The 15,378-nt window shown below is 41.9% G+C and overlaps 1 protein-coding gene across 1 annotated transcript; it reads left to right on the top strand.

Annotated features, from left to right (window-relative positions):
- The first annotated feature begins 249 nt into the window (after nucleotides 1-249).
- On the top strand, nucleotides 250-13,385 carry LOC140494628 (vimentin-like). Its single transcript, XM_072594024.1, has 3 exons — nucleotides 250-673; nucleotides 9,092-9,760; nucleotides 13,027-13,385. Exons 1-3 carry the CDS (start codon nucleotides 277-279, stop codon nucleotides 13,110-13,112), a joined length of 1,152 nt encoding a protein of 383 aa, XP_072450125.1. The 5' UTR covers nucleotides 250-276; the 3' UTR covers nucleotides 13,113-13,385.
- The last annotated feature ends 1,993 nt before the right edge of the window (nucleotides 13,386-15,378 follow it).

Here is a 15,378-nt window from a genome sequence, read left to right as displayed (position 1 = left end):
TTGGGATGGGCTGGTCAGACTGATGGAGACAGATAGGAATGTGGTGGACAAGAGAACATGACCTGATTCCACAGTAATGTAGCACTTCAGTGTAAATACTATGCCCAGAGTAGAGCCAGCGCTGAGACAGCTGAACAGTCATCGTGTTCCCATTTCAAGAGAATGTTGTGAGAGTTACACAATGGTTGTCACATTCCTGCCAATCCCTATAAGAAGAGCAGCCCGAGTCAGGGCAGGAATTAGGGTAGACCATCAGTTCAAGTGGGAAAGGTGAAGATGAGGAGCTCCTCGTATAGTCAGAAGACCGCATCCATGAGCTGGTCCAGCAGGAGTGGCCCGAGGCTCCGCGTCCCCTCCCCGGCACCCCCAGAGGCCCAAGCATCCGAGAAGGAGGAGATGCAACAACTCAACGGCTGCCTGGCCAGCTACATTGACAAGGTGAGGGGCCTGGAGCAGCGCAACTCCCAGCTGAGGGAAGAGCTAGCAGGCCTGAAGGCCCAGCTCAAGGTGCCCCAGGGAATAGGGGACGAGTATCAACAGCAGTTTAAGGAGCTCAAGGAGCTGATTGAGCGACTCACCCATGAGAAAGGGCTGGCTGAGATCGAGATGGGCAACACCAAGGAGGAGGTTGACCTCTGGAGGCTGAAATGTCAAGAGCAGCTTGACCTTCAAGGTAAATGTCCTCATCCTCATCTGATGGACCTTGGTCTGACTAGTGCCTTGTCTAGTTTTAGCAATGCCCTCCCTGCTTCTATATGCCATTCCCTTAGCTCATTCACTTAGCTTTCTCTTACATATAGGCGAAAGTGAGGACTGCAGATGCTGGAGATTAGAGTCAAGATTAGTGTGGTGCTGGAAAAGCAGAGCAGGTCAGGCAGCATCCGAGGAGCAGGGAAATCGACATTTTGGGCAAAAGCCCTTCATCTCTTATATATGTCTATGTTGACATTAGCAAAGATGCCAAACCTAAACATTTTCGCCTGTCATCCTGACATGCTCAACATTCAGAATACAAAACCAATGAATTTCAATCCTGATAACTTCGCAGTAGCACAGTTTGGTAGGAACTCTATTGTCGGTGAATAAGACAACCTGTAAGATTACGAAAAGGATTGTCAGAGTTGACTTATTGAGATTTTTTTTTCACTTGCGAAGGGGTAAAGTAGACACCGAGAAATCAAATGGGGAGTTCAGAAGAGACTTGAAAGCAGTAAAAATGTGAAACATGCTTCCACCCGAGAAGTATTGATGCATAATAATAAATTCACAAAGGGTAGAGGGTGTGGGGTGAGATTCCACAATTAACAGTTAATTTCTCTGCTTATTTTAAGGTCAAGTTAGAGACTGATTACCTGTACTGAAAAAAAACCCTTTCAAGTAATAGTATTATGAAGCTAATAGGACTTACAGGAGCAAGACAGGAGAAACAAATCAGAGAGAATGTGGAAGATGTTGGTTTAATGTCTTCCAACAACATCCTGCTTTTATATAGCACCTTTCTCATCCAAAGGCACCTGTCAAGGAAATTACAAAACAATCTTTGACATCATTCCACTTAAAGAAATAGGAAGTATTTACTTGCATTTCACAGTTCAGCGCAAACTGCAGTCTAGTCTCTGCCCTTCCTAATCAACTCCCCTTATTGGGGAAAATCAGCCTTTTTGTTCATAGTGTGGTCACCGAACCAGTTCCCTACTTAAACTATTGACAAATTGCACACATGGGGCCAGGCAGCAAAATTAAAAGGGAAAAAAAAATTGTAGGGAAATGAGAGAGGGACTAAATCAAAATAATGTTGGAGGAGGCGATTATGCACTCCAGTCTGTGGTTCCCACCTGTCTCTGAAATTTCCAGCCCTTATATATATATGTTCCACTGAACAACAACTACTTTGGTCAAGAAGAAGAAGGCGGCTTATGTAAGGACAAAATGTGAAAACTCCGTTAGGGCGCTTGAGGGTTACAAGGAAGTCAGGAAAGACCTAAAAAGAGAGATCAGAAGAGCCAGGAGGGGATATGAGAAGTTGTTAGTGGATAGGATCAGGGTTAACTCTAAGGCTTTCCTTAGGTATGTCAAGAATAAAAGAATGAGGAGAGTTAAATTAGGGCCAATCAAGGATAATAGTGGGAAGTTGTGTGTGGAGTCAGAGGAGATAGGGGAAGCACTAAATAAGTATTTTTCGACAGTGATCACTATAGAAAATGAAAATGTTGGCGAGGAAGATATAGAGATACTTGCATCTAGACTAGAAGAGATTGAGGTTCACAAGGAAGAGGTATTAGAAATACTGCAGAGTGTGAAAATAGACAAGTCCCCTGGGCCAGATGGGACCTATCCTAGGATCCTCTGGGAAGCAAGAGAAGAGATTGCCGAGCCTTTGGCATTGATCTTCAAATCATCATCATTGTCTACAGGAATAGTGCCAGAGGATTGGAGGATAGCAAATGTGGTTCCCTTGTTCAAAAAGGGTAGTAGAGACAACCCTGGTAATTACAGACCAGTGAGTCTCACTTCAGTTATTGGTCAAGTGTTGGAAAAGGTTATAAGAGATAGGATTTATAATTATCTAGACAAGAATAATCTGATCAGGGACAGTCAGCACAGTTTTGTTAAGGGTAGGTCGTGCCTAATGAATCTTATTGAGTTTTTTGACAAAGTGACCAAACAGGTAGATGAGAGTAAACCGGTTAATGTGGTGTATATGGATTTCAGCAAGGCGTTCAATAAGGTTCCCCACAGTATGCTATTGTACAAAATGCAGAGGAATGGGATTGTGGGAGACATAGCAGGTTGGATCAGTAATTGGCTTGCTGAAAGAAAACAGAGGGTTGTAGTTGATGGAACATGTTCATCTTGGTGTCCAGTTACTAGCAGCGTGCCGCAAGGGTCGGTGTTGGGTCCACTGCTGTTCGTCATTTTTATAAATGATCTGGATGAGGGCTTAGAAGGGTGGGTTAGCAAATTTGCAGACGACACTAAGGTCGGTGGAGTTGTGGATAGTGACGAAGGATGTAATAGGTTGCAGGGAGACATAGATAGGATGCAGAGCTGGGCTGAGAGGTGGCAAATGAAGTTTAATGTGGACAAGTGTGAGGTGATACACTTTGGCCGGAGTAATCGGAATGCAAAGTACTGGGCTGATGGTAAGATTCTTGGGAGTGCAGATGAGCAGAGATCTCGGTGTCCGTGTACACAGATCCCTGAAAGTTGCCGCCCAGATTGACAGGGTTGTTAAGAAGGCATACAGTGTTTTGGCCTTTATCAATAGAGGGATTGAGTACCGGAACCAGGAGGTTATGCTGTAGCTGTACAAAGCTCTGGTACGGCCACACTTGGAGTATTGTGTACAGTTCTGGTCACCACATTACAAGAAAAATGTGGAAGCTTTGGAAAAGGTGCAGAGGAGATTTACTAGGATGTTGCCTGGTATGGAAGGAATGTCTTATGAGGAAAGGCTGAGGGCTTTGAGGCTGTTCTCGTTAGAGAGAAGAAGGTTGAGAGGTGATTTAATAGAGACATACAAGATAATCAGAGGGTTAGATAGGGTGGACAGGGAGAGCCTTTTTCCAAGTATGGGGACAGCAAACACGAGGGGACACAACTTTAAAGTGAGGGGAGATAGGTATGAGACAGATGTCAGAGGTAGTTTCTTTACTCAGAGAGTAGTAAGGGTATGGAATGCTTTGCCTGCAATGGTAGTAGATTCGCCAAGTTTAAGTGCATTTAAGTCGTCATTGCACAAGCATATGGACATACATGGAATAGTGTAGGTGGGATGGGCTTCACATTAGTATGACAGGGCGGTGCAACATTGAGGGCTGAAGGGCCTGTACTGCGCTGTAATGTTCTATGTACTCTTATTTCTGGAACATGTCCTGGTTCATTGTTAAAGGGACTGTCATTTAAAACATTGTGAACTAAACCTTTGGACTAGCAGGTAGATTTTCAGGAGATTTTAGAGAAGGAGAGGCATGTAGAGAGGTGGAAGGAATTGAATCTAGAGTCTAGAATGACAGACCAATGAAAACAAAGAGGGGCTTGAGAGGCACTTTGGATGAAAAAGGTGCTATATAAAAGCAAGATGTTGTTGGAGGACATTAAAACTAACATTTTCCACATACTCTCTGATTTGTTTCTCCTTCTGTCTTGAAGGAATGCAGAAACCTCAATGGATTGTAAAACTGGGATTGTAAAGTTGAGACGATGGAGGGAATGGAGTAGAACAATGGGAAGCTTAAAATTGCGATGTTCCCTGATGTGAGGTCAATGTTGGCCAGTCAGTATGGGTTGGGGGAAATGGAAATAGGTGATAGGAATGTGGTGTCAGTTATTTCTCCCTCAGGGTTTTAAAAAGTTTACAATCCACGCATCTCAAGACACAACGATTTATTAACCAACTTATGATCAAAACCTGTGACTCTGTGGCTTTATAGTCTGCCATTTCACTGGTGAGTTATTAACTTTTGTTGGAAAACAGACATTCTTCTGTTTATCATTCAGGGAAGAGCCACCATGGGATGTGGAGAAGTGGGTGGACAGTCCCTTTAATCACACTAATTACAAATTGGTTTGAGCTCTTCCCCTCCACCCCTCGCCAAACCAAAGTTCAGAGATATTGCATCGGTTCAAAAAAATGAAATTCTCGCCCTCTCTAATTTGGGAGGAAGTATCAAAATTATTACAAAAGAATTACATATCGTTGCAGCAAAGTAACAGACCATTTGTGGTTATGTCCACACAAAGATCCTCCCAGACTGTTTGATTGAACCCCATCGGCGAATTCTCTCTCCCTTTCTTTCTCACTTGTACTTATCCAGTTTTTCTTTTAATACATCTGCATTATTCACCTCAGCTGCACCCTGAGTTTCACATTCTCTCCAAGTAACCAGATTTCTCCTGATTTCCTGTTTGGATTTATTGGTGACTATTTTAAAGTATTGATGAAGAAATGGAGACAAGCTATTCATCTTGCACACATCAGGACAGAATTGCAAGAATACCAAATCTCAAAGCAATACTCGAGTTCTATTTATTAGGTTTTGGCCTGATTCGCAAGTGAATGTACCTTCTTTACATCAACCCAATCAGACTCCTTCCTCATCTTAAAGTGATTCTCACAGGCAGCCCTTTTCTAAGGTGAGGATACCCAGTGTATTTGATCTTTCTGCATAGTTATGACTTCCTTCTTAAAATTGCTGATACCCCTTATAAGTGTGCTTCTCAAAGCATTGTCCTTAGAATTTATAAGTGACAATGTTATAAGCAAACCAGCCCCATTTGACAAAGTCCCTCATGGTCAGTTGCTCCAGACGATTGTGTGACACGGTGCCCACAGTGAGTTAAGATTAGAGTGGTGCTGGAAAAGCACAGCAGGTCAGGCAGCATCCGAGGAGCAGGAAAATTGACGTTTCGGGCAGGAGCTCTTCGTCAGGAATCGTTCCTGATGAAGGGCTCCTGCCCGAAACATTGATTTTCCTGCTCCTCGGATGCGGCCTGACCTGCTGTGCTTTTCCAGCACCACTCTAATCTCCAGCATCTGCAGTGTCCACTTTCGCCCACAGAGAGTTGTTAAGTTGGATACAAAATTGGCTTGGTTATAGAAGACAGACAATAGTTGTGGAGGAGTGTGTTTCTGACTGGAGATCTGTGACCAGTGGTATTCCACAAGGATCAGTGCTGGGACCTCTGTTATATATATAAATGACTTAAATGAAAGTGTAGATGGTCTGATTAGATGACACGAAAATTGGTGGAGTTGTGCATAACGAGGTAAGTTATTACAGGATGCAGCAGGATATAGAGCATTTGGAAAGTTGGATGAAGGAATGGCAGATGGAATTTAATCCAGACAAGCGTGAGATGATGCACTTTGGGAGGTCAAATACAAGAGAAAAGTATACAATAAATGGCAGGACCCTTAGGAGCATTGATATACAGAAGAATCTTGGGGCCCAAGTTCATAGCTCCCGAGGAGTGGTTAAGGTGATAAATGTCATTCGGGACATTGAATATATAAAAATTGGAAAGGCATGTTGCAGCTGTATAAGACTTCAGATGGGCCACATTTGGAGTATTGTATGTATTTCTGGTTCCCACACTATAGGAAGGATGTGGAGGCTTTAGAGAGTGTGCAAAAAAAGGTTTACTAGCATGGTGCCTGGATTGGAGGGTATTAGTTGCAAGGAGAAGTTGGACAAACTTGGATTGGTTGCGCGAGAGCGTTGGAGGCTGAGGGGCGATCTGATTGAAACATTTAAATTTTGAGATGTAAACATAGGGTGGATAGTCAGAGTCTTTCCTCCCATGGTGGAAATATCAAATATTTGGGGAGAAAGGTTTAAGGTGAGAGGGGAAATGTTTAAGGGAGATTTTACACAGAGGATGTTAGGTACCTGAGACATGCTGCCATGGGAGAAGGTAGAAGCAGATACAATAGCAAAGTTTAAGAGGTGTTTAGACAGACACATGAACCGACAGGAAATAGAGGGATACAGATCATGCGCAGGCCAATAAGATTAGTTTAGAATGGCATCATGCTTGGCACAGGCCTGTTCCTCTGTTGTTCTATGTTTAAATATTCAATGAAGTGGGAGACATGGAGATGGGAGAGGCAATATTGTTAGGAAAAAGACAAACCCAGGATGGCTCAAAGCACTTTACAGACAACAAGCACTTTCTTAAAGTGGAGCCATTGCTTTTTAATGTGAGTAATGACTGAATTTCTATGTAGTAAGTTTTCTAAAACATCAGTGCAATTCAGAGAAAATTCACAAGGTTGATTCCAGAGATGAAAGGCTTGTCTCATGAGGAGAGATGGAGCACTTTAGACCTAGACATTCTAGAGTTTAGAAGGATGAAGGGATTTATTGAAATAAGATGCAATGTAGACATAAAGTGGATGCTTTCCCTTGTGGGACAATGAGGAATGAAAGGTCAGAGGTTTCGGTTAAGGGGTAGCGAATTTAAAACAGCTGAGGAGAAATTACTTCTCTAAATGGCTGTGAATCTATGGAATTCACTACCCCCAGTGTGCAATGGATGCTGGGACCTGAGTAAATTTAAGGAGGTGATAGACAAATTTTTAATTACTGATTGGTTAAAGTGTTATGAACCGCAGGCAAGAAAGTGGAGTTGAGGCCGAGATGAGATCAGCCATGATCATAATAAATGGCAAAGCAGGCTCAAGGGACTGAATGGCCTCCTCCTGTTCCTAGTTCTTTACCTTCCTATAATCAATTGAACAATGTTGTTAGTCACATTGGTTAAGGGATATATTGGTGGTGATTCATGGAATAACGGCATTGGGAACATTAACAATCACCTAAGAGGGCAGAAGCTGCACTAACCCAAGTGCACTGAGGCTGTTTGCAGTGTCCCTCCATCAGAGATCTGTAACTCAGAAGAAAATTTTCTTCCAATTTTCAGTGTAGACTGTTGGGGGTTGGGTGATGAATAAATGAAGCTCTTTCAATATACTTGGCTCCATATCTGTGCTTGCCTCTGATTGAATGAACTGGACTGTGCTGTAAATTGTGTTTAACAAGCAGTTTTTACACATTAGTGTGGACTCTGTGACAGGCTATCACTAAGATTGAGAGCTGATTGTAAATTCCTGGCTCTCAGTTCGAAGGAAACCAATAACAAATGATTGACTTACGTGATGGTTCAAAGAATCTCACACAAATTCTACAGGATTGCTACAGGACAGGAGACCATTTGGCCCATCATGTCTGAACCAGCTCTCCCGATGAGCGTCTTACCTATTGCCATTATCCCTGTACACTGTTCCCTTGCAACAGACAGTCTGTGTTCCTCTGAATGCCTTAATCGAACCTGCCACAACCGTCCATTCAGGCAATTTGTCCCAGACCCCAAACTACCTCTCTCTGTGAAAAGGATCTTCCTCATTTTACTTTTGCTTCTTTTTGCCAAATATCATTGGGTTGTTCCAATGTTGTAGTTGTAATTTGTTGTTCAATGAATGATTTTGGTTACAACTGTGATGCACATCTAACCCTTTTAAAAGTGTGATATTTTGTAGTCAGAAACAAGACTTCTACAGGGAAACAGAAATGCTTTTTCATGCATTTGTCAGCCTGTCTGGCTGTGTCTTTGTGTATCAGTATACAGTACTTATTTATTTATACCTTATGTATTTTTCTGGGTGTGTATTTTGTCTTTGGTGTGCTTACTTTGAGAGTATACATCTGAAGTGTTAGCTATACATGAATGCTTATATCTGTAAATGTATCTGTTTGTACACTTGTGTGACTGTGTTTGTGTGCATGTTTAACTATGTGCATATGTTTGTGCCTGATTGTGTTCATTGGTGCATGTTTGTAAATATACATGTGTGGAAGAGAGAGGGAGAGAGAGAGAGAGAGAGAGATTCCACGTCTGTATATATAAAAGAACAGAAGTAGGCTATTCAGCCCACCAAGTCTGCTCTGCCTTTTAATATGATCATGGTTAATCAAACATTACAAAGTTAAAAATCACACAACACCAGGTTATAGTCCAACAGGCTTATTTGGAAGCACTGGCTCTTGGAGCACTGCACCTTCACCAGGTGGTTGTGGAGAACCCCAGCCCAACACCTGCGCCTCCAAATCATGACAAAACTACAATGCCTTTTACCAACACTATCCCTACACCCCTTTACACCATTGGAAATCAGAAATCTATCAATTTCTACTTTAATCATCCATAAAGACTAAGATTCTGCAGTCCTCTAGGGTAGAGAATTGCACAGATTCACAAACCCTTGAGTAAATACATTTCTCCTTGTCTTGATCCTAAATGGCATCCCTCTTATTTTTAAATTTCAGCCCCTCCCCCACCAGTTGTAGGTACCTCAAGCAGCCTTGTGTTTCTGTGTCTTTGTATGTCTGGGTTTGTGTGTACGTGTATGTGTCTCTGTTGCTACCCTATGTCCTGTGTTTTCATGAGGCTCTGTGCATGTATGACAGGGTGCGTGCCTGTGCACATGTATGCACGTACATGTGGGAGAGTGTGTGAGCACACACGTATGTGTCCTTCCAATACAAAGTATAAATAAAGTAAAATAAACCATTTGCTTTCACCATTCAAGATGAAGCGGAGAGGATCCTGAGGGAGTTCCAGAAGGATGTGAATGATGCCAATTTTCAAAAAACTGGCCTGGAGAGAACCATTGAGCAGCTCGTGGCAGAGATTGACTTCCTGAGAAAGTTGCATGAAGACGAAGTGGCTGATCTGGTCCGACAAATCGAAGAGTCCAAAGTCTCGGTGGAACTGGACTCAACCCGTCCTGATCTGAGAGCTGCCTTGCGTTCCATGCGGACGCAAATGGAAGAGATTTCTGCCAAGAACCTCAAGGAAGCTGAGGTTTGGTACAAGACCAAGTTTGACAGCCTCCGGCAGCACGCCACCAAGTACGACATCCAGATCCAGAGCACGAAGGATGAGCTCAGCATCTTGCAGCAGCAGGCGGTGGATTTGGAGAGTGAGATCGGTACCATGAGGACTACCATCCAGTACCGGGAGAACCAGCTAGAGGGCATGGAGGCCAGCCACCTAGAGAAAGTGGCAGGTCTGCAAGGCCTCATCACCCAACTGGAATTCCAACTGAGAGAAACTAAAACGGAGATGGCACAATATCTTCAGGAATACCAGCAACTGCTCAATGTCAAGCTGACACTGGACGCTGAGATCACTACCTACCGGAAGCTGCTGGAAGCAGAAGAGGATAGGCTGGGATTATTAAGTGAGAACTCTGCAGGTAGGTTGAATGGCTCATGACACCTTTTCCTTCTGGCAATGATCTATCACAAAACTTTAACTGTGTAGGAATTGGCCATTCAGACTAACTGGTCTGTGATGGTGTTTATTCTCCACAAGAATCAAAGAATAATTACGGATCAGAGGAGGACATTCAACCCATTGTCTCTGCACTGGCCCTCTGACCATCTGGACTTAGTGCTAATTTTCTGCCTTTTCCCTGTCATTCTGTCACATTTACCTCTTGAATGCCTCAGTTAAACCTGCTTCCACCGAGTGACTCCTCCCACTGCAATTCATCTCATCAACATATTCCTTTATTCCTTTCTCCCTCACATCCCCCTATGTCATTCACCTCAAATCTTTCCTTATATGGGCTGCTATGTTCCATATTCTCACTATTCTCTGGATAAAAAAACGTTTTTTTCTGACTTTCATCTTGGATTACTAGTGACCATATTTTTTTAAAAAAACATTGTAATGCAGAGAGATTGATAGAATATTGAATTTGCTGCTTTTAAAAATTGTTTGATGAGATGTGAGCATCACTGACAAGGCCCGCATTTGTTCCCCATCTCTAATTGCCCTGGAACTGAATGGCTCTCTTGGGTCATTTGAGAGGGCTATTCAGAGTCAACCACATTGCTGTGGGTCTAGAGTCACATGGAGGCCAGAGGGAGTAAGGTTGGCAGATTTCCTTCAGTAAAGGATATTAGTCAACCAGATGGCTTTTACAATTGTTGATAGTTTCATGAGACTAACTTTATCTTTATTGTTACTTGAATTTAAATTCTAGTTGCTGTGGTGGGATTGAAGCTATGTCTGATCATATTACAGCTACATTAATCTCTCTCTCTATTTGCGGTAATTAAATGCATCCATGTTATTAGCCTTAAGCTAGAAACTGTTGAAGGTTGTAAAATGCTTAACCAGGAGGTGAGGCACTGTACCTCAAATAAAGCAATTGGTCTCATTAAAGAGCAGTGAATAAAGTGGACTAAATTGAAAACAGTATGCAAAGAGGCCAGTCAGCCCATTGATTCCACACCGACCCCTGAAGAGAATCCCATCCAGAAGAAGCCTCCACCACATGATCCCTTTATTTATTCTGGCTAACCCACTAACCAGCACACCTCTGGACACTAGGGGTCAATTTAGCAAATCCATCTATCCTGCATATCTTTGGACTGTGGGAGGACAATGGAGCATCAAGTGGAAACCCACACACAGTCACCAGCGGCTAGACTTAAACTTGGGTCCCTGATACTCTGGGGCAGGGCAAAGGGCAACTGAGAGTCAGCCATATTGCTGAGAGTCTGGAGTCATGTGTGGGCCAGACCAAGTGAAGGTGGCAGATTTGTGAACTAGATGAGATTTTCCCAACAATCAACGATTGGTTTGTGGTCATCAGTAGATGGTTAATTCTGGATGTTCGTTATTGAATTCAAATTCCACAATGCCTTGCAGCACGATTTGAACCCAGGTCCCCAAAACATTAGCTGCTTCATCTTCAAAGCAAGGCTGAGTGTTTCTGGGTCATTTTGAAATAACAGGGAGAAAGTGAGGGCTGCAGATGCTGGAGTACCAGAGTTGAAAAATGTGGTGCTGGAAAAACACAGCATTCCTGAAGAAGGGCTTGTACCCAAAACGCCGATTCTCCTGCTCCTCGGATGCTGCCTGTCCTGCTGTGCTTTTCCAGCACATTTTTTCAACATTTTGAAATAACAACCTTGCTCTCTCACGTTTCAGTTCTTCATTGGCTGCGGTGTTCCAATTAGCCTTCTGGACTCTACATTGAGCTCAACAGCTGCAGACCATGACTTCTGTCCCCTCCCTTTCTGATTGCCAGTGTGAATCTTGTTTTCACATTTCAGCTCTTGGAGAGTTGCTTGCTATTCTGCCATTCACACACTGTGAAGCATTTCTACTTTGTGGTTTTATTTATGGATCAAATAGCTTGTTTGACAATCTCTTGGACCATGTCATGAATGTTCCTATGTGGTTATCTAACACTGCACTGAGACTCCAGGAACTTCCAGTTCAGAGGCAGGGCACATGCATGAATTACATATGATTGGGCACGACCAGCTATTCCACCAAGCCTGTCCCCTTCCTCAATAGTGATAGTGATAGAGGAAACAATCCAGAGAATGTTCACTGGGCTGATTATAGATATGGACGGACTGTGTAATGAGGAGAAGTTTGATAGATTAAGTTTGTACCCATTAGAATGTAGAAGTATGAGAGGTGAGCTTATTGAAATTTACAAGATTAAGTGACTTGAGGGGGTAGATGCAGAAAGATTATTTGCCTTTGTGGGAGAGTCTGGGACTAGAGGTATCATTTCAGAATAAAGGATTGTATATTTAAAGACAGAGGAGGAGAAATTTCTTCTCTCAGAACGGAGTAAATTTGTGGAATTCGTTTACCAATACGCCTCGGTTAGATTAGATTACTTACAGTGTGGAAACAGGCCCTTCAGCCCAACAAGTCCACACCGACCCTCTGAGGAGCAACCCACCCAGACCCACTTACCCCTTCACCTAACACTACAGGCATATTTTCTTAAGTATATTTGAGACAGTCAGTTGTTTAATTGGTAAGAGAATCAAGGGTTATGGGGAAAAGGCAAGGAAATGCCACCTATAACCTGCAAGATATTTGCCCTGTGCCAAGACAAAGTTACAAAATTCACTAACTTCTCAAGGAGGCCAAGCTGTGGAATGAATTATCAGAATGACTTGCATAAATTCACTATGTCACAGTTGTGTGGTATGTATGGTGTAAGAACAAACTCAGCTCCCAGGGAATTTCCAGCTATTGATCCAATAATGAGATTAAATCAATACCACATTAGGAAAGAGAGAGAATGGTTAGGAAGTAATTTTAAATTTTTCAGGTAAAGGCAGACCTATGACTGAGTTTATCATTGGTGAATTGTAAAAGGTGCCATTTTAATGACAGAGATAGCCATATGTTTCACCTTATTGAATTATCCAGTCTACTGGGTCATGCTTAAAAATATTACACATTTAAACAGACTCAAATGATATCAGACTTAAGGTGGTCAAGTCCTGTAGTGGATAGTGTCCCTGCTTCTGTGCCAGAAACTGTGGACCGAGTCCCACTCCAGGACTTGATAGCTAAGGAAGTTACATGCACAATGCAGCCAAACATCCACCTGAAATGTTAAATGTTTTTCTCTGCACAAAGGCTGCCCAGCACATTCTAGTCTTTATTTCTGAATTTTAAAAAATTTTTATGCAGGTGCTTCCTCTGTTACAAGAGAGGGGAAAGGAGAATCCGTCCCTGCAAACATAGAAACACATACAGCTCACGAAGTGACTGCCTAGAAGAGGACCAAAGGAGTCATGAGAGACACCTGTTCCATGTCAGATAAAATCAAAACCCATCCATCACTCATTGCATTCAAGTGATGTCAAAACGATGAGGTTTTCTGTCTGATGCATACAGGAGTGATGTAAAGATACAGAAGAATTAGAGTTTAATAATTTCATATTGTATCGTCATGAAGCATGTTCCTGTCTATCATGATGTAAAACAAATGCCACAGCAATATAGCAGAATCAATACTGTACCAATAAAAGCTTAATGTGACAGCACAATTGTACAATGACAATTTCTTTATCAAACACATTTCTAAACACTGAAAACTTATCAGCACAAAAATAAGAAGGGTAAAAACAGACATTTGGATAATAATGATCTGACAGAGTATACTCAGCATAATAGAAAAGCTTTTCACTGTATTTTGTTGTTTATGTATGACAATAAAATCACTCATTCAGATTCACAAATGGAATGTCATGGTTGACAAACTTGAGTTTTTTTGAAGTTGTTATTAACAAAACTGATAAAGGAGAGCTGATGGATATAGTATACTTAGATGTTCAGAAGGATTTTGATAAAATGCCCCCGTGGTTAGAAAAATTAAACTACATGGGAAAGAAGGTAATGTACTGGAATGGATGAATGATTAGCTCAGACAGAAAACTGTAAGAATAAATGGATCATTCTCTGATTACCAGTGGTACAAGGTTATAGGGATAGTGTGGGTAAAAGGCATTGAAGTGTTTGATGAGCTATTATCATATTGAATGGTGGGGCAGGATCAACAGGCAGGATAGCCTACTCAGATTCTTATTCTTGTTTATTGCAAAACCTAAATGATAATGAACAGTTTTGATCTGTAAGGAAGAGGAGGGTCTTGGAAGGGTAACGAAAATAGTTTGTATTGAGGACGTTTCATTCAACCACCTCGGCTTGTCTGTCCAGATAAAATCTACAAATGCAGTGCACTCTGTCACAGCTCCGATTTGGCGTTTCAACGACCCCAGCAGCCATTTCCATTCCCATTTACAAAGTGGTGAACCTTTGTTCAACCCATTTTAACATTTGAAAATGAACTTGATTCCTGATGCCAACAATAGCAAAACAGCAGAGCAATGTTAGGCAGACACTTATATTTACATCTTATGTAATCAACATATTCAAAACATATACATATGAAAATCTGTGGTGAAAATTCTAGGCCATCACTATAGGAGGAAAAGTTTTTACCTTTTGAGTCTGGTCAGGTCAAATCCAACTTTATAAATGTTCTTGATTTTAAAAATAATATAAAGAATATCGACTTGTCCATAGACGGTACATTGTAATGGATTGTAGCTACTTTATATGGATCATTCATGTTTGAATGGGCAGTATCAGTATATTGAAAACTATGGGAACAGCTAACCCAATGGCACCTAATATACCAAACCCATTTTAGGTAAGCTTGCTAAATTGGAATCTGCATTGCCTTTTCCTCTCATAGATGGGTTTGCCATAGGTCTTGTAGCACAGTGGTAATGGCCCTCTCTCTCAGCCAGAAATTTCAGGTTCAAGTCCAGCATCAGGAAGGTATGATATAATGAGGCCAAACCAGATGATTTCCGATCTGTGAAGCCTTCTGATTTGCCTGTGACAGGCAGTTAAGGGACGCAAAGTCTCTGGTGAGCCAAAACTGTGTGGCAGCTGGAGCACAACAGCCTCCACACTAAAAAAAACTGCACAAGTTCACTCTCACCACAAACAATCTTCCTACCAGAGCGACAGGAGTCTTCCCTCTTGGCAGACATAGACAACTAACATTTTCACATCTTCCCAAAATTAATTACAAAAGATGACTACACTCCATTGGCCGTACAGCATTTTGGGACAATCTGTCACTGTGAAAAACATGATACAAACATGAAGTGCTTTACAAATGAAACATGAGGAACAGCCCAAATTAGGACTGTGGCATCCAAGTCAGACCACTGCCCACACACTGAACTCCGGCCATTAAACAAAACACAATTCTTGGTGGTATTACCCACCATTCAGTGACTCAGCTGAAGCTGTTGAATGGATTGTTAAAGTCAACATCAAAATATAACTGGCCCCTAGCAATCTGAATAAAAACACAGAAATTATTTCTATTTCATACATAAGTATCACAGTCAAGGAAATAATTTAGGCAAACATTTCCAAATATTTATTTCTGTATTTCTACAAACACAAATGTTGCTTCTCAACATTCAAATTTGTTTTAAAATATAAATACTTACTGCAGGC

Source organism: Chiloscyllium punctatum, chromosome 2, assembly GCF_047496795.1.
Source record: "Chiloscyllium punctatum isolate Juve2018m chromosome 2, sChiPun1.3, whole genome shotgun sequence".
In the NCBI taxonomy this organism is placed as follows: domain Eukaryota; kingdom Metazoa; phylum Chordata; class Chondrichthyes; order Orectolobiformes; family Hemiscylliidae; genus Chiloscyllium; species Chiloscyllium punctatum.
The sequence above is the reverse complement of the archived record's forward strand: the minus strand, read 5'-3'. Positions and strand labels throughout refer to the sequence as shown.

Excerpts from the sequence above, each read along its gene's own strand:
- LOC140494628 (XM_072594024.1), top strand. The coding sequence starts at position 277 with ATGAGGAGCTCCTCGTATAGTCAGAAGACCGCATCCATGAGCTGGTCC. Across the intron at positions 674-9,091 it reads AGAGCAGCTTGACCTTCAAG|ATGAAGCGGAGAGGATCCTG; the intron begins GTAAATGTCCTC and ends TCACCATTCAAG. Across the intron at positions 9,761-13,026 it reads ATTAAGTGAGAACTCTGCAG|GTGCTTCCTCTGTTACAAGA; the intron begins GTAGGTTGAATG and ends ATTTTTATGCAG.